The sequence below is a fragment of the Grampus griseus genome (genome assembly GCF_964374135.1).
Source record: "Grampus griseus genome assembly, chromosome: 7".
In the NCBI taxonomy this organism is placed as follows: domain Eukaryota; kingdom Metazoa; phylum Chordata; class Mammalia; order Artiodactyla; family Delphinidae; genus Grampus; species Grampus griseus.
This window is the reverse complement of record NC_139001.1, coordinates 91,478,202-91,502,035: the sequence shown is the minus strand read 5'-3', so window position 1 is coordinate 91,502,035 and position 23,834 is coordinate 91,478,202. Positions and strand designations below refer to the sequence as shown.

Here is a 23,834-nt window from a genome sequence, read left to right as displayed (position 1 = left end):
TAGAGAAATGCAAATCAAAACTACAATGAGGTATCACCTCACACCAGTCAGAATGGGCATCATCACAAAATCTAGAAACAATAAACGCTGGAGAGGGTGTGGAGAAAAGGGAACCCTCTTACACTGTTGGTGGGAATGTAAACTGATACAGCCACTATGGAGAAACAGTACGGAGGTTCCTTAAAAAACTAAAAATAGAACTACCATACGACCCAGCAATCCCACTACTGGGCATATACCCTGAGAAAACCATAATTCAAAAGAGTCATGTACCACAATGTTCATTGCAGCACTATTTACAGTAGCCGGGACATGGAAGCAACCTAAGCATCCATCGACAGATGAATGGATAAAGAAGATGTGGCACATATATACAATGGAATATTACTCAGCTATAAAAAGAAACGAAATTGAGTTATTTGTAGTGAGGTGAATGGACCTAGAGTCTGTCATACAGAGTGAAGTAAGTCAGAAAGAGAAAAACAAATACTGTATGCTAACACATATATATGGAATCTAAAAAAAAAAAATGATTCTGAAGAACCTAGGAGCAAGACAAGAATAAAGACGCAGATGTAGAGAATGGACTTGAGACACGGGGAGGGGGAAGGGTAAGCTGGGATGAAGTGAGAAAGTGGCATGGACTTATATATACTACCAAGTGTAAAATAGATAAATAGCTAGCTAGTGGGAAGCAGCCGCATAGCACAGGGAGATCAGCTCAGTGCTCTGTGACCACCTAGACAGGTGGGAAGGAGACACAAGAGGGAGGAGATATGGGGATATATGTATATGTATAGCTGATTCACTTTGTTATAAAGCAGAAACTAACACAGCATTGTAAAGCAATTATACTCCAATAAAGATGTTAAAAAAACAATTCCCCAATAAAGAAGTAATAAATAGGACTCATTACCAGGAGAATGAAATGTTACTTCTCTCAGAGGATTTAGATTTTTCAGTGGCATTTCTCAGCATCGGTGGCCCTGTTAAACCCTGTTATTTTCTTCCTAATTTGTGCCATTTGGAAATGATTTTCATTTAACTTTCCCATGGCTCATTTTTCTCCTTCAGAACTTTTCCACATGATTCCCCGATAAAGTCCATGCTTTAACACATTTCCATTATGAAACTATAATAAGTGCCAACCAGATACCAGTATGAAATAGCCAGAACATAAAGGACTGACATGAGAAGAAATTGGGCATCTGGGTAGTCAATGTTTATTCTTGATGGCCTGCTGCCTTTTTGCCTCTTGTGGGTGTTTTTGATCCTCTAGGTAAGATTCCTTGCCTGATGAAAAAGATCTCTAAACAAACAGCTCTCACACTTCTTTAGGGACAGCCTTTCTTTCCCATAACAGAAATCGTCAGGCAGCACCTTTTGCTAATGTAATGATGGCTGTTCTTCATCAAAGCCCCGTAATGGAAAGAAAAGGGTTTCATTTTTGTTCCCTCTTACTGTCCTTTGGGCTTTGTAAAACACCCCTTCTACATTCCATTTATGAGCCTGTTTTCTCTAGAAAATTAAGTGAGGCTCATTTAGCAATCTGTGCCCCTTCAAACATTGGTTTCAATTCAACAAATACTGATTGGGCATCACCCCCTCCTCTGAATGTTTTACAAAATGCAGACATCGTAGAAGCATAGTCCCTGGCTTCCTAAGACTCACAAGTTTTGTTCAGGTAGTCATATAAACAAACACTGAGCGTCCGGGTCTGGCTTTGGTTAAAACCAGAAGCGTATTTATGAGTAGAGGGTTCACATTGTTTTTCTCTTGGCATATTCTTTCAGTATGATTTATAGTACAAAGGAGACATTAAGACTAAAGTTAGCAGAAAAGCTCAAGTAGATGAGAGAATAGGAGACACATAGAGAGGAGTCAAGGTGATGACTTCCTTGAATGTGTTTCCTCCCCAAGCTCCACACAGTGTGGCCCTAATTGCCACCACTGGCCCAGCCTTGCACATGGCATCTGACTACATCTGTCTACAAATCTGCTTAAAACTGAAACTCTCACTGAGTAACAAAGACATGCCCAATGGAGTCATGGGAAAGGCCTTGTGGAAGTGGTGGGAGTCACTTGGACTTTGGATGAAGGTAGGGATTTGTCAGCCAGAAGTGACAGTATAAGCAATATTAAAATGGCAGACACATTGGGGAAAAAATCAGGTAAATCCACGTGATGGAGAATCTCCTTCAAGAGGTCCCGTTTTTACACCGTTATTCAAGAAGGTGGGTCAACATCTCCCTACGCAGACCTGCTCCCTGCCTTCCAGTAGCCTGGCGATGAGGTTAGCGACTCTGCTACAGATGTAAATCACTGGGGCATAGAGAATAAAAACAGTAAGCCAGTACCTGACCAGGTGTTCAAATGTGTGTATCAAAGGTACATGCAACTAAACAGTTTTTCATTTTCCATCTGACCTTGGGGCTTTATACGGGAGGGAGGGGGAAAGTGTAAGCTCTGCTTAGTATCGAGAGCTTTAGAAAAATAGGTCCATCTCAGAGTCTATCCTATCCGCTTGCTCTCAGATTCATGCATGAGCTGTGGGAAAAATTACTTTTTTAGTTAATTTCTTCATCTCCCCCATTTGTGCAGAGTGCTTTAGCAGACTTTCTTATATCTCATAGGAAAGCCAAAAAGCTTTCTTTAAATTGTCTGATACATATTGAAGTGTTTATAGAACAAACCTGTAAATTCAGTGACAGCTTAATTTCCATGGTGAAGCTGGGTCAGCTAAACCCTCAACTGTCATGAGCTTCGTTCCCTGGTGTCTCTTAGATTCGGGTCACGTCTTTTCATTTTCATAGATTTTTTTCCCTTACCTTTATGAGTTTTAGGGGGCAGACTTTTTTCCTTTCCAAGTTATTACTTCCTTATTCTAATGTAGGCACTGCTGCTGACCCTCTCATTCCATTCTTGTCAGCATTCACAGCATGAAATGTGATTCTTTTATTACTTAATTCCTTCCTTTCCTCACATCCATTTCCACTTCTATTTTCCCATCTCCTTTCATTTTGCCCTCACACATTTTTCACTTTGCGGTTTCCCTTATTGTTGTATGCTCTACATGAGAGCCAAATCGAACCCCACAGTTAAAAATAGTTTCTGACATTATTTGTGATTCCTAAGATGTAGTCTCGCCAATAACCTTTTCTCATCTGATTTCCATCTCACCTGCTGACAGTGCTCCAATCTTGTTTTCTGGTTATCCCATTACATAGTGCTTTCCCTTGCATTTAGTGGAAACTTGCAAGTAATGGTTCTGTTTGGATAGCACAGCCTAGTCATCATTTGCAATTTTATGGAATTGGAAAGGCAAGGGGGAGGAAAGGCATGGGGCTTAAGTCCTTGTTTAAAAGGAAAAGCACTAATTAACTATTTTGGTAATAGGTTGAATCACTACTCATCGGCATGCTACGCTAGAGCCATCTTTGTGATCTAGAGTAACATATCATATGACACAACAATTTTTTTTCTTACCAAGGGAGAACGCTGTGTTCACTATTGAGGAGTAACGCCTTTTAAATTCAGTCTTGAAGAGGCAAATTCAATTGACCACCCAATGGTATAAAATTTCAGGAGAAAATCATCACAAATAAATGCATAGGAAGTAACCTAAGAATTCATTGACTGTATTTATTGTTTCTACTATAAATCTCTATATATTCACAGTCAGTAATCATGCACAGCCTCTAACATGTGTGTGTTTGTCTTGTGTATGTGTGTGTCTGTGTGTTCTAGCTATGCTCTGAAAACATCCTACACATCTCTAAATTCATATAAAACCACAATGCCCAGAAGGCTAAATGATTGCCTATTAGCATTGATCATTTGGGGACATAAAAAGAAATTTCTGGTGCAAATAATACCACTTTGCTTTTGCTTTCTAAGAACCTTATATTCAAGAGTAAATTTGCCTTACCTCTATTTGTGTCAATTGACATTGTAAAGTACATCTGAGAATACAGTATACCATATAATTGAGAGCTGGACCATCTTAATAGATGCTGTGTGAGCTCTTTGAGGAAATGAAAAGGTAATGGAATTCCTGTTCTTGGCGGTAGGTAAGGACTGTCCTTTGTTCTCTTCTGCAAAGGCATGCCATCATATTCTAGTTGATTTCCCCTGTATGTTTCTTTAGGTAAGTCAGTAATTTCAGAGAAGCCAAATATATCTTGCTTTTGGGGAATGCAGTTTGGCTCTTGGGGCCAGAGTAGAGTTCTTGGGTTCTGTTCAGCCGACTTTACTAAAAGATAGGCTATTTTTCCATAACTTGGATAGTGCCACATAATTTTCTTTTCCTTTCCTATTCTTGACAGGTACACGAGGCAGTCCCGTGTTACAGTGAGTGCAATCAGTATTCCTGGGTTGTAGAACACTGGTCTCCATGCAAAATCCACAATGAGCTGAGGTCCCTGCGCTGTGGAGGAGGAATGCAATCTAGGAAAATCAGGTGTGTGGAAATGGAGACACTGGGGAAATGTGGCAGTGGAATTTATATATTTTTATAAAAACAACAGTGTTGCTTATCCAGGTACACTCTGATTTTCACACAATATCCTCTGGCTTTGGGTCATCTTTAAGTATCCCTGGAAGTATATGTGCCTTGAGCTGCCATGTATATTGTGGGATTCCGTCTGCATCGCAGCCACAATCCTTAACATTTCCTGCAAATGATAGCAGTGGAAAAACCAACTGCATGGAGTACGCCCACATCCCTGCAGTGATATGTGGCCATCACTGCTAACAAATTAGGGGATTCTGACTGTGATGCCATGTCTCTCTTTTGTGCTGTGTTAGTAAAATTGATGGACATTGTCTTAATTTTGGATGTCAGTACATTGAAAGGTCAATTTAAGGCCTTTAATAATTTCCACTGTTAGCCTTGGAAACTAATATGAGAATACCTATGAACAGTAATGATATATTTTAATATAAAAAGAACACAGCTCTGAAAGAATTTAGTGAATACTCAGTTATTTACTGAGGGAGTTTGTTTAACATTTTTGTTTGGTAAATACAGCAGTGGTGCAAAGGAAACAGCTGGCCTGAGTTCATCAAAAAAGTCTATTTAGAAATGATTTGGGAAGAAAGAAGGATAATTTTATTACCAACTGAGGAAAATAGCAATAAATGTTAGAGAATGAATAAGCAAAAGCCAAAATATTAATCGTAAACAATGATTTAGTATGTAAAATCAAGAAGAAAACCCAGTGTGGTCAACTATTCAGTTGCATGAGCGTAGTGTATCATTTTGCTAGATTTAGGAAGTTCCATTTCAAGTGGACACACGGTGCCCAAAGCAGGTAACTCCCTATCAAGTTATCTATGAAGTCAGTTGCCAAGGCAGAGCTTACTTCTATGTGTTTATTGTTATTCAACACCAGTGAACTTACTTGATTCAGTAATTCAATACCCACCAATTCTGAGTCTTACCTAGTCCCAATGTTGCAAAATCACTGGTAAGCCTGTTGGAAGAAATAGCTGCTACCACAATCATAGACGTGCTCCTGATCACCAACCCAGGCAAAGGGTTAATAGACAAATTGTCTTTCCTTCCCTTTGTTCACTGCCTGTTCCCCTGGGGGCTAGTTGCTCAGGCTGCCAAACTTGGGCGTCTACCTCTTTTTCTTCAAAGTCTGTGTCTCTTTTTTTTTTTGACATCTTTATTGGAGTATAATTGCTTTACAATGGTGTGTTAGTTTCTGCTGTATAACAAAGTGAATCAGTTATACATATACATAAGTTCCCATATCTCTTCCCTCTTGCGTCTCCCTCCCTCCCACCCTCCCTATCCCACCCCTCTAGGCGGTCCCAAAGCACCGAGCTGATCTCCCTGTGCTATGCGGCTGCTTCCCACTAGCTATCTGTTTTACGTTTGGTAGTGTATATATGTCCATGCCTCTCTCTTGCTTTGTCACAGCTTACCCTGCCCCCTCCCCATATCCTCAAGTCCATTCTCTAGGAGGTCTGTGTCTTTATTCCGGTCTTACCCCTAGGTTCTTCATGACATTTTTTTCCTTAGATTCCGTATATATGTGTTAGCATATGGTAAATCTGTGTCTCTTCCGTCCTATTTTCTCATGGCTTTGAGAAATGATTGACCAGGCTAGCTTATCAAGTAATATGTGTAAATGAGCTGTGGTACTTCTCACTCTCATCCCAGCCTGGCCTCTTAGCAGTATTAAAGCAAAGTCTCAGGAGAGAAAGGAAAGCTTTAAGAGAATAAATTGCTCGTGGCAGAATTGTGGCAGGTTGATTGAGGAAAAACACACTTGAACAAGAGGGCCTTTAAGCCATGCCTCTCAGCTCAAATGGATGAAGCCTGATATAATAAAAATAACACAACCACTAGATATGTGTTATGGGCTGAATTGTGTCCCCCTGACCCAAATCTATGTATTGAAGTCCTAACCCGCAGTACCTCAAAATGTGGCTGTATTTGGAGACAGGGTCTTTAAAGAGGTAGTTAATGTTAAATGAGATCATTGGGGCAGGCTCTAATCCAATCTGACTGATGTCCTTATAAGAAGAGTAGATTAGGACATAGACACACACAGAGGAAAAAACCTTGTGAAAATACAGGTAGAAGGTGGCTATCTACAAGTCAAAGGAGAGAGCCCTCAGAAGAAACCAACCCTGCCAACACCTTGATCTCAGACTTTCAGCCTCAAGCCTTACACGTATGTTGTTTAAGCCACACAGTGTGTGATATTTTGTTATGGCAGCCCTAGCTAACTAACGCAGACTCACTGTGTTACATACTTTATATATATGTGAAGCAGGTTTTCCAGCCATATTGCTTTCCAAACCATTATTGACCTTAATAAAATGGTGTTATAATGAGTGAAACAGTTTATCCGTTTATCTTTGGTGAAACCTCCAAACTAGAGGACATCTTCATGGTTCATACATGACAGCAATCATTTATGAATTCAAAAACTATTTATGAATATTTGCCTTCTATGTATCAGGCGCTGGGGATGCAAAAGTGAACAAAACAAGTTACTGTCCTCAAAGAACTTAGAGCAGCAGGGAAAAAAATAAATGCATAAAATACTATATAATGGAATGTCTTTGCTATGAAATGCCAAGAAAAAAATAAAATTGGATTGGTGTGATGGAGGCTACTGTTTTGGAGAGGCTGGTCAGCAAAATATTTAAGCAGAGACCCGAAAAATGTGAGAGACTTAAATGAATGTAAAGATCTATATTAAGAGAATTCCAAGGGGAAGGAGTTCCAAAGCAGGAACCTTCTCGGCTTGTTATAACAAGATGGATTACACCACGTCCCATATGGCTGGTGTCAGTACTCAAATTGTATAGTCTTCTAAAATAAGGTTAAAATATATTTTTCTAACAGCATCATGAAGCTATGGGAGGTCTGAGACAGAGTGAATGACGTGCTCTTATTTACGTTTGAAAAGGACCTTGCTAGGTGGAGTATAGAGAAGGAATTTTGGGGTGTGTAAGCAGCAGCAGGGATGAAGGTTTGAATGACATCCCAGAATTCCAGGTGAGAGAGGCTGATGGTTAGACGGGCTTTGTACTAGGGAAGGTGGTGAGGTGGTCACATTTGGACTGTATCTGGAAGGTACAGATGACAGGATTTGCTTATAAAGTGATTGTAGAATGTGGAAGAAAGAGAAGTATCGAAGATGATTGCTAGGTTTCAGGGCCTGAGCAATCATGAGAATGGTGGTGTCATTTGTTGAGATGAGAAATATTAGAAGCAAATTTGAGAGAGAAAATCAAAAGCTAGCTTTGGAACACAATAAATTTGAGATATTGGCTTTCCAACTGAGAAGGCTTGGAGTGACAGATTGGAGTTCAGAGAGTAATGGGGGTGTAAATTAGGCGTCAGCTATAAATCTGAAATATATTGATAAGAAAGAAAGAAATTGCGCCCTGGGGAACACAGATATTCATAGATTAGAGCAAAGGGAAAGATCTTACAAATGAGACTGGGAAAGAGCCAGTCAAATAGAAGGAAGACCAAGAAAATGGGAAGAAGAGAGTTTTTCAAAAAAGAAAGAGTAATCAGTTGTTTCAAATGGTTCTGAGAAGTTTACTAAGATAAGAATTGGCTATTGAGTTTGGCAAAGGGGACTCTGTTGATGATCTTGATATGAGTTTTCTCTGGAATGGTAGTAAAAGTGTGATTAAAGTAAGTCCAAGAGGTAATAATGGAGGAAGAGGAGAGAGGATGTGGAGATAGCAAATATAGACATGCTTTAAAGCAGTCTTGTAATGAGCCTGAGTGGAAATGAAGGTGATGATCAAAGGGAGATATGGCAAGGAAATCGGTGATGCAGGATATGTAACTACAGGGGCATTTTCATTTGGGAACACCTTCAATTTCAGTCTTCTAAGTCTTTACTCTTGTGCTTGTCAGGACCCCTAGAAGACGCTCTTCTTAAATCACATGTGAAACAGATAATCCTAGCAACCAGTATTTGGGAAACCCAATGAAAAAAGGCTGATGTGGTAGACACAATGATGGCTCCCAAAGATATCCACATTCTAACCCCTGAAATCTGTGAATATGTTACCTTAAATAGCAAAAGATTCTTCACAGTTGTGATTAAGTTAAAGATCTTGAGATGGAAAGATTAGATTGTCCTGGATCCTCTGGATGGGAACATTTTATTCACCAGCGTCCTTCAAAGTGGATGAGGAGATGGGAAAGGAAAAACAGAAAATGTGACTAAAGGAGCAAGACACAGAGAGATACAAGGCTGCTGACTTTGAACACAGAGAAAGGGGCCATGGCCCCAAGGCATGGGGGTGGCTTCTAGAACATGAAAGAGGTAAGGAGACGATTCTCCTCTAGAGCCTCCAGAAAGGAATGCAGCTCCGCCAGAGCACTGACGTTAGCCTAGTGAGTTCCATGTTGGATTTCTATACTACAGAACTGAAAAGTAATAAATGTGCATTGTTTAAGTCACTAAGGTAGTAGTCATTCTTTTCAATATGTTAACTTCTCCTTAAACCCTGTTTTCAATATGATGTTCCCATCCTTAATTGGGCCATGTGTTCTCTAATCCAAAGACCTGTTTTGTGAACCTCTCCAGATAATAAACCTTCAGTTACCTGCAGGGGCAGGGCTGGGGCCATCACCTAGCTCTGGGAATTGGGGAATTGGGATTTGAGAGCTTAGGTACTTCTTAAACACACTCTCAATAAATCCTCCAGTTTTTCTACCTCACCTTCATTCACATTTCCAAAGGTAAATGCCTGAATTTTCCATGTGTTCTGATGTGTAAATGGAGTGACTTTCTTTTCCCTTGAAGGCTTAGTGATCAGTTTTCTGGGTGTGCTAAGTCAGTTACCACTAGCCTATCTATTTTCCATTTTTGCCTTTGTCCTCTCCCATGTTCTTTGTCCTTGTAGGATACTGCCTTACCCTCCCTCCTTTGTTTTGTTTTGTTAGTCTTTTTGTAACAAATTCCTTTACTATTGTTTTTGTGGCTTACTGGGAGTGAACAAAGACTAATGCATGTGTTCAACTGGACACCACTGACCAGAAGTATTACCTCTTCTTTTTCAGTGAAATCATAAAAGAACATCAGCTGAGAGTGTGCAGGCAAGAAGGAAAGCAATTTTCAGCTTTTAAGTTTGCCCAGGGAAAGACATTAAAGCCATTTCGTGGTCCCTCCTTCCACTATTGACTATTACCACAAAAGAAATTAAAGTCCGTAGATGACTCTGTACCTTGCCTCCCTATATTAGAAGGCACGACATCTTCTCTCCTTTTACCGTCCTCTGTTAACCTGCTTTATACAATATCTAAGTTTGTATTACTTAGCACCTCATAAAGTTTATTTTATTTTGCACCAGCTGATAGACTACTTTGCAGTTTTCCTGAATCAAAAAAAATATATTGTTTGCAGAAAAGAAACTCAGAATGTATAGGGTAATTCATTCCAGCATAGCGTGATTTGGGGAGCACCAAAAGCTCTCCAGCGCAGCCCTCTTAAAATGCTTATTCCTTGGTTGTGGCTTTGTGTCGGAAATTACCAGATCAGCACATGGCATCATTTAGCTCATCATCGTTGTCGTTTTCACCTTTACCTTGATCATTATCACTGGAAGAAGAAGGGATCTTGTCCCTATTTTTCTTTTTCAATTCTGTACCCCAGCACCCAAGTAAGGGCATGGTGCAGAGTAAGCCGCTCAAAATATTTATGAAATGAATCATTAGTAATAAATATCTTTGTATCCCAACACCTAGCAAAAGAGGCTTAAATATAGCGAGTCTTTATTAAACATTTTTGAGAAAATAATTTAAATATGAACTTCTAATTGGGATATGATATAAATGCAGAGAAATGCCCACAGCATAGGGGGCAGCTCCATGAATTTTCACAATATAAACTCACCTGTGTAACCAACCCAGAGGCCAAGACACAAAGTATTACCAGGACTACCTAAGCCCCTGGGTATCAACCAGTCCACCAAGCGTAACTGCTATTCTGTCTTCTGACACCATAGATGAGTATTGCCTATTTCTTAACTTTCTGTGAATGGAAACATGCAGACTATACTCTTTTGTGTCCAGCTTCTTTTGTTCAACCTTATGGTTGTGAGCTCCATTCATGCAACAGTAGTTTATGAATTCTCATTACTTTATAGCATTTAATTCAATGAGTTTATCACAATATATTTCTCTGTTTTACTGTGGCTGAATAAGTATTGTAGATATTCTACTGTTGATTCTAGTTCGGTTGATTATAAATAGTGGTGCTATGAACATTTTCAGGCAGGTTTTATTTTTGGGGGGGTGGTCCACATTTGTACACATTTCTCTTGTGTATATAAATAGAAGTGAAATTGTTGGGTTACATAGTATATATACGTTTAGATTTAGTAGATACTGCCAACTAGTTTGCCAAAGCATTTATGCTCCAACCAGCAGAGTGAGAAGAGCTACAATTGCTCCACATTCTTGGCAGCCCTTGATATTTACCATGGTTTTGATTTAAGCCGTTCTGGCAGGTAACACTTTGGTTTTAATTTGATTGAATCAATAACATGATTATTTATCTCATCTTCATCAGCACTTATCTCAGAGCAATTACAATATGTGCATCTATATAGCATGTGCTCAATTGCTGCATGAAAATGCTTGCTAATTGCCCTTTGGTTTATGATACGAAAATTCCTTACTGAAATGCAGAAAATACCTGAAAGAAAAATATGTTCAATTATTTTTTGCATAACTTTGCTATGACCTTAATTGTACTAAACAAAAACTAGGGAAGCTTAGATGCTCTGAAAGAGAAGTCTAGGAAAGGTCTGAGAGAGTCACGGGAACTGTGAAAGGTCTAGTTATTACAAAGTGATGGATTTATTCAGAGGAGAGTCTTCAAGATTTGTTACAATTTAAAAAAAAAAAAAGGGCTTCCCTGGTGGCGCAGTGGTTGAGAGTCCGCCTGCCGATGCAGGGGACACGGGTTTCGTGCCCCGGTCTGGGAAGATCCCGCATGCCGCGGAGTGGCGGGGCCCGTGAGCCATGGCCGCTGAGCCTGCACGTCCGGAGCCTGTGCTCCGCAATGGGAGAGGCCACAGCAGTGAGAGGCCCGCGTACCGCAAAAAAAAAAAAAAATTCTCTCTGTACTGAGACCTGAGTAAATATATTGTAGATAGTTCTATTTAGATGGAGAGTTCTTCAAAGATGACAATTGTCCCTTCTGCTTTGCCGAATAAAGGGCTCTGTCCTGAGTTATCACTCAGTAAAGCTGGACTGGCTGAGAAAGGATTTTTTTTTCCTGGTTTCTCTGCTGGTCTTATTTTATGTTTAACTATCTCTGAGGGGTAAGTAATTACGATACATCACAGCTATTTTAAATTTACTCCCCACTGTTTTAAACGATCAAGCTATCTCGTGATCTTGCTTTGCAGATGCGTGAATGCTGCCGATGGTGAAGGGGGAGCAGTGGATAACAGCCTTTGCGACCAGGATGAAATTCCCTCAGAAACCCAGTCTTGCTCTCTTCTGTGTCCCAGCGAATGTGTCATGTCTGAGTGGGGACCTTGGAGCAAATGCCCACAGGTAATTTCTTTTCCCTTGTCAGTGGCCTAATCCTCCAGGGCTGCCATCCCTTTTGTTCTCTGCACTTTCACAGTGCTGCTCTCCAAAGCATTCTTCTCATAACATGGGAAAATAATTTTGCCCAAGAAAGAAAAAAAAAAAAAATTTCAACAAGTGAAACTGAGCAATTTAAAATGCCAGTGCTTCCTTTAAGGCCTTTATCCTGGGAACACGAGCAAGGAAAATGAGCCTGTAATGATCACACTACGATTCGAATGCACGCCCATTGTTAAAGGGGCTTCTTTGGTACCAAAATGATCCTCATTATAATCTGTTGGTTCTAATCCATTGTTACCCTTGCAGAATCAATATATCTAAGTAGCTTAACTCCACTGTGTGATTTAGCTTCCGTTAGTGATGATCTGTTTTTGCCTTGTGCTATTTTCCCAAAATGAGGTGTTCTTTTGCCATGGTCTTCTTCCAAAGCTGACCAAAAAAACACTTTTTTTTAAAAGTCTAAAGCACTTGCCTTCTTCCTCTTTTTTTTTTTCAAAAAAAAAAATGGAAGCATAAGAGGAGTATGACAAAATATTCTTCACGTAGCGTGGTTCGACTTAATAATCTCAGAAGATAACGTTGGATATTTTAGACTTAACCTTTCTGCCTAAAAAGCTAAAAATCAAAATGAGGATGAGGAGCATATTTTATGGCTCCAAATGTTGGGAAGGAAAGAATTAGGATACTTTGATTTCAGTGGTGATACTGACAATTTATGGAAAGATTGTGGAAATCTTTGTATGAAAATGGAAAATATTTTTTTAAATTTTATTGCAGTGTAGTTGATTTACAATGTTGTGTTAATTTCTTCTGTACAGAAAAGTGACTCAGTTATACATATATATTTTTTCATATCCTTTTCCATTATGGTTTGTCACAGGATATTGAATATAGTTCCCTATGCTATACGGTAGAACCTTGTTGTTTATTCATCCTGTATCTAACAGTTTGCCTTTGCTAATCCCAAACTCCCAATCCATCCCTCCCCTGTCCCCCTCCCCCTTGGCAACCACAGGTCTGTTCTCTATATCTGTGAATCTGTTTTTGTTTCACAGATATGTTGATTTGTATCATATTTTAGATTCCACATATAAGTGACAATATGGTATTTGTCTTTCTCTTTCTGACTTACTTCGCTTAGTATGATCATCTCTAGTTGCATCCATGTTGCTACAAATGGCATTATTTCATTCTTTTTGATGGCTGAGTAATATTCTATTATATATATATATACACACCATACCTTCTTTATCCATTCTTCTGTTGATGGACATGTAGATTGTTTCCATGTCTTGGCTATTGTAAATAGTGCTGCTATGAACATAGGGGTGCATGTATCTTTTCAAATTATAGTTTTATCTGGGTATATGCCCAGGAGTGGGATTTTTGGATCATATGGCAACTCCATATTCTTAGTTTTTTGAGGAACCTCCATACTGTTTTCCATAGCAGCTGCACCAATTTACATTCCCACCAACAGTGTAGGTGAGTTCCCTTTTCTCCACACCCTCTCCAGCATTTGTTATTTGTAGACTTTTTAATGGTAGCCATTCTGACCGGTGTGAGGTGGTAACTCATTGTAGTTTTGATGTTCATTTCTGTAATGATTAGTGGTGTTGAGCATCTTTTCATGTGCCTATTTGCCACCTGTATGTCTTCTTTGGAGAAATGTCTAGGTCTTCTGCCCATTTTTTTGATTAGGTTGTTCGTTTTGTTGTTGTTGAGTTGTATGAGCCATTAGTATATTTTGGAAATTAAGCCCTTGTCAGTTGCATTGTTTGCAAATATTGTCTCCCATTCCACATTCTGTCGGTTGTCTTTTCACTTTGTTTATGGTTACCTTTGCTGTGCAAAAGCTTGTAAGTTTGATTGGGTCCCATTTGTTTATTTTTGTTTTTATTTCTATTGCCTTGGGAGAGTAACCTAATAAAACTTCGGCATGATTTACGTCAGAGAATGTTTTGCCTGGAAAATATTTTTGAAGTTAGTTAATACCTTATATTAGCAGTTTTTAATTGTTGATTCCTTATTAATTATTGAAAATTTATCTTTGATGTTTCTATAATTCTATTCCTGAAAGGGATTTTCCTTGTTCTTTGGGGATAGGACAATACAGTATTAAGATAAAGAGGGGGCTTCCCTGGTGGTGCAGTGGTTGAGAGTCCGCCTGCCGATGCAGGGGACACGGGTTCGTGCCCCGGTCCGGGAAGATCCCACATGCCACGGAGCGGCTGGGCCCGTGAGCCATGGCCGCTGAGCCTGTGCATCTGGAGCCTGTGCTCCACAACGGGAGAGGCCACAACAGTGAGAGGCCCGCGTACCGCAAAAAAAAAAAAAAAAAAAAAAGATAAAGAGGCACCAATAAAGGATAATTTGTAGGAGTGGAATGCTCGTCCTACTAAGTTATACACTTATTTTGTGTATAACTTGAATATAATGAGAGTTCACATTTCATGAGGACTTACTTTGTGCAAGACATGTGTAAGAATGATTCCCTTTAGCTCTTCCAATAATCCTGCTAAGTACCTCCTGTTACCAGTCCCATTGGACAGCCGAAGACACTGATTCTCAGAAAGGCTAAGTAGCTTTCAGAAAGTTTCACATTTACTAAGTGACGGAGCTGGGGATGAGCTGTATTCTGTCTGACGGAGCCAGTGCCTTTGATCTCACATTCTTGGCTCACTTGTCTTAGAAGAATTAAGGTAGATTTAGACTCACTACTTCTCTTTCTTTAAGTTGCAACATTTATTTTAAGAACAAAGCTAGTTGTTTGAGCTGTCTGTGTGATTATTCCATGACTGAGGACATACATTCACACTTTAGAAAGTGTGGCAGCATATACTCTGTATTAATCAACCTGCAGAAGAATTAGCAACCTGAAGAAGTTTAATTAATTGCAGAGGTCATTATCTTCCTCACTTCTTTTTTTCTAATTTGCTCACAGAAGACTCCATCAAGCTGTAATCACTTTGCCATGAAAACGTTGCCCCCTTAAGTCAAGGCATCTGGCCACTGAGCTAACATATTTGTCTTGGGAGCATTTTATACAATGTTGTGATGGCCCTGGCATTCTGTGTTTGCTTCTTCAGGTTTCTTGGAGGCAATTTCCTTTAAGGTCTGCTTCTCTAAACATAATCACTTTATTTTTGGAGTGTTTAGAAATTGGAGCTAGAGAGACTATTTTAACTTCCTTTCATGTGTCTGTGGAAGATGACACAGACAGTCACTTGCCTGTCAGCATGAAGTGAGAAGGTTGTTTTTTAAACTGCTTCTATTCCTTCTTCGTTACATAGTAATAATAATAGCTCGGACAACAACAACAATACTGTCATTGAGCACATCTTAGGGAACTGACACCGTGCTGAAGTTTCATAACTGCACTTTGCTAAGATGTTAGAACACTTATCCACGGTCACTCAGGTCTATCCGACCACAATGGCCTCGTCCTTTCTCAGAGGCACCCTGCTCTCAAGTGTAAATAAAGACTTTAGAATGGGAGAAACAAAAAAAGGTAATCAGGACTCATGCCTGAGTGTTTTCTCTATCTCCAGATACGTTGCATCATTTTAATAAATTGCAGCATCTTGGCATAATGCCCCAACATCACGGGTACTTAAGTGGTGCTTGATGGTGATCATGGTCATGATTATAGCAAAGTTAGCAAGCTGGATCTGCGTGCCTGAAGTTTAATTAGCACTTCAGTGTGCATTTCCTGAGAAAAAAGGAAACCATTATTGTATAATTGTGCGGATTCATGGATTCTAAATATTGGCCATTATTTTACCAAGTTCTCCTTGCTAGTCTGCAGTGTGACATATGTTAATGAAACCAATTCACTGTTATTTTTTCTTCTTCTTTTTCTTCCCAGGACAGTTCTTTAGAGCCAAACGCATAAACAAACAAAAAAATAAGTTCCCAAAAAACCCACCAGTATTTCTGAGACAAAAATATGTTTCTGTTATATATCCACAAAATGCTCTGAAATTTATATTTTGATTTAGCTATAAAAACGTTATTTATTGTGAAATAAGCTTACTAATGTGTTTAAACATGGTTAAGTAAGTAGATTTGGCAGTTAATGAAAAGAAACTCAGCAAAGCCAATTAACTAATTAAAACTAGTTCTTGAATTCCTGTATGATGTCCTACCCTCTGAGGCCAAACATGTCTACCAGACTATCAGTGCGTCGAGGAGTTTACAGCTCTCAGTATCTTTTATAAATACGTACTGTATAGGTGCAGCAGAGGATTCAGTAGTCACACAGTGTTCCCTGATAAGATGGTAGGCACTATATAAAATAATTAAAAATCGACTTTTCTAACCTCTGGGTCAATGATTTTCACACAGATCCTCTGCCCCAGCCCGGAAATTCCGAGTCAGTATGCCTGGAGTGGTTCCCATGAATTTCCATGTCTAACAACTTTCCAGGTGATGCTGATTCTGCTATTCTGGAAACACCTTTCAACTCACAAGGCTCTTGGTCATTACCTCTAAGTCATGTTCTTTTTCAATCTCATTTGAATTACAGTTTTTTGCATAATCCTACTTATTCATTTTTGGGGGAACTGGCATTTTTAAAATTTATTTTCTTCCACGTGTATTGAGGTATAATGGACATACACCACTGTATAAGTTTAGGGTATACAGCATAATGATTCGACTTACATGCGTCATGAAATGATTACCGCAGTATGTTTAGTGAACATCCATCATCTCATCTACATAGAACATTAAAGAAATAGAAAAATATTTCCTCTTGTGATGAGAACTCTTAGGATTACTCTCTTAACAACTTTCCTATGTAACAGACAGCCATGTTAATTACATGCATCATGTTGTACATTACATCCCTGGTACATACTTACCTTATAACTGGAAGTTTGTACCTCTTGACTGCCTTCCTCCAGTTCCCTCTCCCCCCACCTCCGCCTCTGCTAACCACAAAGCTGATCTCTTTCTCTATGAGTTTGTTTGTTTTTGAAGTATAATTGACCTACAACACTTTGTAAGTTCCTGTCACACAACATGCTTCAGTTGAATACTTGAATAAGCACCTAGCATTATGTGGAAACTTAGCTTATATTTATAGATGCTTTCCACCTGCCAGACAATGTACTTAGCACTTTATTATTTCACTTAATCTGCATAATGTGAGTATGAAATAGATACTATTATCCCCACAATGTATAGATGAGGAAACTGAGTCTCAGAGAAATGAGTAACCTCTTGCTTTTAAAGAGCAGGAAGAGGCACAGTGACTATATAAGCACAGGAGACCATATACCCTCCTACCCCCTGCAAAAGAAATAGAAGCCACACTTCCTGTAAACTTGTAGTCTCCTTTTCTGGTTTACGTGGTTATTATATTTGTGAAGGAAGATATTTCTAAATTGAACAGTCTGCTTCATTTGAATAGTTTGCCAAAGAAGGAAGGGAAGGGAGTCATGACAGAGGGTGCGAGCTAATGCCCTGAAATACTTGCTGGCTACGTGATTGTGGCCAAGTTACTTACACTTCTGAGTTGTAGGTTCCTTATCAGAAAAATAAGGATAATTACAACTGTTTTTCCAGATTGCTTAAGGATTAGAGATAATATCTATAAAATGAATAGCACAGGATATTACCTAACACAGGTTTGTTTAAAAAAAAAAAGAGGAGGCGGGAGGTGAAGGAGGAAGAAGCAGCAAATCACAGTTCCCCCTTATATTGTTCATAATGTCAGGAAACAGAAGACAGCTGTACATTTTCTAAGACATACGGGAAATATCCCTTCCCCCCACACAAAATGAGTTAACGCTCGGTCTTACAGAAATAAAATGTCCCCTTCTTTGCTGAAAAATGACTTATGCCTAATTTAATAGTGGTCCCCAAAAGCAAGGCATCCGAATGACAACTCTGAATGGATGGGTTACCGCACGTACAGTAACTGTCAACTGCCAATTATAACGAAAAGGAAACAAGACAGAGGCAGTAAAAATTGGAATGGGACCATTTTAACTGTCCTGGGAAGAACTGGAGACTATAAATGGATCAAGCAGAAACAAACACAATTCAAAGCAGAATTTGAAGAAAATGGAAAACTATGTGTTTCACTTATTTTCATGTTCTGTTTTTTTTCTTGTTCCCATAAGATACACACACACATCAACATATATGTATATTTTTTGACTCCAATATGCTCACTTCTGTAGAATGCTTTAATGTGAAAGGAAGCTTCTGGAATTATACATCTAAAACCTTTTGAAATAGTGTTCACTCTCTACAGGCATGTGTGTATGTATCTACATATATGTATAAGTACATATATGTATATATTTAATAGTTCATTGTTTATTACCCAATATTGCTCTTTAATCTACTTAATGTTTTCCAGTTTTTATTCCTTATCCTTCATACTTCAAAATTATGCTGATGAGTATTCACAGAATCTTCAGGAGAGGTTTATAAATTACTGAATTCACAAACTTCTCAGACCCTGACACACCTGAAGGGATACATGGTTCTCTTCATTTATGATACCAACCCCAACAGAAAATCTCCGTTGAGAATTAAAGAGTTCCTATTTATGATTCTCCTTGGAGGCTTGACAAAGAAATTTCTTAAACAATTGTATTGATAAGAAGCAGCGAGGAGGGTCTTGGAGATGAATTTCCAAGCTGCTGTATACTTTACAGAAGGAAGCCTGCACAAACCCTCTCCAGAAAGATGACTTAAGTTTAGCAAACGTATTTGAACTTCAGTTGATTCACTCCCAGCTGAATGCATCAAAGGCTGGCTAGAGCTGCAGCTGGGCATCTTCTCACACTGTGGAAATTGGAGGCTCATTAAACAGTGGTCCGAATGCAACCTCACGATCAAACAGTGATTCAAACCTTTGCATTATCACCAGAACAACCTCTGGAGAAAGATCATAAAGGGAAACTTTGCAAAGAAACTATATAGGGCTTAAGTGTCATCAAATCTAGATTCTATCATAGTCTTAGTGTACTTCCAAAATACATATTTTTTCTAGACTTTACTCTTTTCTCTAATTATCTATGCAGCATACACTAATGAAAGCCAGTGCAGATATATACCAGCATGTACACACTGCTATTACTCCTGCAGGCAAAGACACAGACACTGCTTTAAAAGAGAAGGAGAAATTCATGCCAGTTTTCTGATAAGTGCTCCAGAATTAAACATTTGAAGTTAAGAAAAATAACTTTTTCTTTTTTTTTTTTTTTCATTTTCATGGTGCTCCTGTGTTATTTTTGGTAAGGGCTATCAACAGTGACCTTCTATTGCTGATGACTCAGCATTTTCAGTACCTTGGCATTACCTCTGAAAGTTACGTTTCCAGGAAAGCAATTTACCCCAATGTTTACGACTTGTCCTCAGCTCCAAGTGCTTCATCAGCCTTTCCTCACAGTCTGTAACATGCACATGACAACCTCTATTTGTCTCTGGAGGGCATGTGTAATGATCACGACCCTGAGGCTGCCCAGTGCTTTCCTTTGACTCACAACTGAAAGCCAGAGGAGAAAGGTGATAATTTCCTATATTCTGGATTGCAAATTCTGGTTGCTTCTGTTAAATTGATACTGGCTCTTGTCAGAAGCCAGTAATTCATTACTCAGGGACTTGTGGAGTATTTCACCCCTGTGTGCAGTGAGCTTTCATATCACTCAGAACCATTCTGATTTCCACAACCACATTAGGTCCTATAACAGAAGGTATCTCATTTCATTCAGGTTAGCAGCAAATGACAATCCTATAGAAGCAGTCTTTGAGCTGCTCCACTTTTTAAAATTTAATGTTTGTTATCGTTCTTTTTTATGCAGTACAATTTCTGACTCTCACTAACACCAATCTGAAATACAAAATAAGGGTTCCATTGCTCTCAATGTCTCTGTCTATGCTTGTCTTTCTCTCTCCCTCTCTCTCTCTACCTGTCTTTTTTTTTTTTTTAAACATCTTTATTGGGGTATAATTGCTTTACAATGGTGTGTTAGTTTCTGCTTTATAACAAAGTGAATCAGTTATACATATACATATGTTCCCATATCTCTTCCCTCTTGCGTCTCCCTCCCTCCCACCCTCTCTACCTGTCTTTATCTCTACTTTATAATATAAATTCTCAGAAAAAATTATGTAATAAGCCCCATAAATTAATCACCCAACTTCAATATTGATCGCCCAGCTTCAGTAGTTATCTACATATGACAGTTTTACTCATTTCTTCTTCCCCAGTTCTTATCCCTTCTCCTATAAATGACTTTATAAAAGTATATCCCACACTTTGTATCATTTCATCCATAAATACTTTTATATATCTTCCTAAGAAATAAGACTAATTACAATGACAACAGAAAAACCGCAGTATTTTTTACACCTTGAAGGAGGATGATTTTCAAAAAATTAAAAACATGACTCTCATACAAAGTATCAAAAATTAATTAACTCATTTATGATTAAAGCAGCATGATTGTAAGGTTCAAGGAGAATTGGAGAGGACAGAGAACTTCTAGCAAGGATGGAATATCAATTGTTTTATTTGGATTAGATTCAATTCATGCTCCCATTGTCAACAACCAAAAGAAAAGCAAAATATATAAAACAACAGTTTTTAGACATTGGTCAATAGGTAGCATGGAACCATGATCCTAAGGGAAGAAAACCAAATGAGGTGAGCCTTACAATCACCATGGCTTTCTGGATAGAGAATTTTCTGGATTATGGTGCCAGGAATGATACAACAAGAATATAGTGAAACGGCAGAAATCAGAGGTCTGAGAGGTAGAGGAGGCTGAAATCTGAAGGGCAAAATATTGAAGAGAGTAGAGCTAGGCAAAGAAAGAAATCTAGATATCCATATAGGGGTCCCTTTAAGTCTTTGGTTAAAACTAATTTGCACATGCATGGAGTGAAGCTCCATGAGTTCAGACAAAGAATGACTCCTGGGAAGCTGCAAGGTGTACACATTCCGAAGGTCACATAAGTCTGGGAGATATTTCAATTCTACCGAGCCAGTGCAGAGATACCTCTTCAAGCCCTCAGGCCGTTTGACAATGACCTGACAAGGGTTATGCCCTAGAAGAAGGGCTAAATTAGCCCTAGTGTAAAGTCTACTCTACAATTACCCTAATGAAATTTAGACAAACCTTAGAAGGATCAAGGAGATCCACCAGTAACTTTACTGCCTTCCAGAACAAACTTCAGCACACTTAAATGGAAGACAAAATTTGTTTTAATTAAAAAAAAAAAAAATTGAACAGTGTAACATTCACAATGTCTAAGAGTGATTTGTGACTAGAAGAAGGCATGATCTGGGCTTAGGCACTGCTAATAATATTTTGTTTTTTGAGCTCTGATCTGATGTCTAATTAAACTATTGAATGTTTATATATATATATATATATATATATATATCTCGCATTCAGCATGTTTTCTAAATTTTCTTATTAATTCTGGTAGCTTTCTTTATTGGTTCATGTATTTAGGTTTTCCTCATCATATAATCATACAACCTATATATAATCATATAATCTGAAAATAACTATTTTTATCTAGCTTTTTGATATTTATATCATTTTATTCTGGACATATTTTATTAGAAGGAACTTTCTAAATAATGCTAAAAATCAAATAAAAATTATTTCAGTTTTTTACTGGTTTCAATCATAATGTGATGCTTGAGCCATTCTTTTAAATAGAAGTTTAGTTGATTTACAACATTATATTAGTTTCAGGTGTACAGCATAGTGATTCAGTATTTTTCTAGATTATACTCCATTGAAAGTTATTATAAGATAATGGCTGTAATTCCCTATACTATACCATATATCCTTATTACTTATCTATTTTATACATAGTAGTTTGTATCTCTTAATCTCATACCCCTAACGTGCCCCTCTCTACTTCCTTCTCTCCATTGGTAACCACTAGTTCGTCTTCTGTATTTGTGAGTCTTTTCTCTTTTGCTAAGTACATTCATTTGCATCATTTTTTAGATTCCATATGTAAGTGATATCTTACATTATTTATCTTTCTCTGACTTATTTAACTAAGCATAATATTCTCTAGGTTCATCCACATTGCTACAAATGGCAGAATTTCATTCATTCTTTTTTATGGCTGAGTAATATTTCATTGTATATATAAAATACATCTTCTTTATCCATTCGTCTGTTGATGGACATTTGGATTGTTTCTTTATCTTGGATATTGTAAATAGTGTTGATATGAACATTGGGGTGCATTCATCTTTTTGAATTACTGTTTTAGTTGGGTTTTCTTCTGGATATATAGCCAGGAGTGGAATTGCTGGTTTGTATGGTAGTTCTACTTTTAGTTTTTCGAGGAATCTGCATACTGTTTTTGATAGTGGCTGCACTAATTTACATTCCCAGCAACAGTGTACAAAGGTTTCCTTTTCTCCATATCCTTGCCAACATTTGTTATTTGCAGACATTTTGATGATAGCCATGCTACAGGTGTGAAGTGATATCTCATTGTGGTTTTGATTCACATTTCTCTAATAGTGACATTGAGAATCTTTTCATGCGCCTCTTAGCCATCTGTATGTCTTCTTTGGAAAAACATCTATTCAGTTCTTTTGCCCATCTTTTTGATTGGGTTGTTTGTTTTGTTGATATTGTGTTCTATGAACTGTTTATATATTTTGGATATTAACCCCTTGTTGGTCATATCATTTACATGTATTTTCTCCCATTCTACAGGTTGTCTTTTTGTTTTGTCAGTGGTTTCCACTGTTATGTAAAAACTTTTCAGTTTGTCCCATTTGTTTATTTTTGCTTTCATTTCTTTTGCTTTAGGAGATACATCCAAAAAATATTGCTATGATTTACGTCAAAGAGTGTTCTTGCCTATGTTCACTTCTATGAGTTTTATGGTTTCAGATCTTACATTTAGATCTTTAATCCATTTTGAGTTTATTTTTGTATATGGTGTGGTGTGAGGTAATGTTCCAATCTCATTGTTATGCATGTAGCTGTCCAGTTTTCCCAGCACCACTTATTGAAGAGATTGTCTTTTCTCTCTTGTATATTCTGGCCTCCTTTGCTGTAGATTAATTGACTGTAGGTGCATGGGTTTATTTCTGGGCTCTCTATTTTGTTCCGTTGATCTATGTTTTTGTGCCAGCACCATGATGTTTTTATTCCCGTAACTTTGCAGTACAGTCTGAAGTCAGGGAGGGTGATACCTCCAGCTTTGTTCTTCTTTCTCAAGATTACTTTGGCAATGAGAGGTCTTTTGTGATTCCATATGAATTTTAGGATTATTTGTGCTAGTTCTGTAAAAAACGTCATGGGTACTTTGATTGGTATTGCATTAAATCTGTAGATTGCTTTGGGCAGTATAGCCATTTTAATATTAATTCTTCCAATCCAAGAGCACGAGGATCTCTCTCCATTTCTTTATATCATCTTCAATTTCCTTTATCAATGTTTTATAGTTTTCAGAGTACAGGCCTTTCATCTCTTGGTTAAGTTTATTCATAGGTATTTTATTCTTTTTGATGTGATTTTAAATGGGATTTTTTTTTTTTACTTTCTTATTCTGATAGTTCATTATTAGCATATAGAAAAGCAACAAACTTCTGTATATTAATATTGAATGCTGCAACCTTGCTGAATTCATTTATTAATTTGAATAGTTTTGGGGTAGAGATTTTAGAGTTTTCTGTATAAAGTATCATGTCATCTGCTAATAGTGACAGTTTTACTTCTTCTTT

General features: G+C 38.1%; 1 protein-coding gene across 1 annotated transcript in view; it reads left to right on the top strand.

Moving 5' to 3' along the window:
• The window catches only part of THSD7B (thrombospondin type 1 domain containing 7B), a gene marked incomplete at both ends in the record, with an annotated part of 764,094 nt that overhangs the window by 657,106 nt on the left and 83,154 nt on the right, over positions 1-23,834 (top strand). The window contains 2 exons of the mRNA XM_082658783.1: positions 4,326-4,459; positions 11,911-12,061. Coding sequence (XP_082514909.1) covers positions 4,326-4,459; positions 11,911-12,061 — 285 coding nt within the window. The remainder of the gene's footprint in view (positions 1-4,325; positions 4,460-11,910; positions 12,062-23,834) is intronic.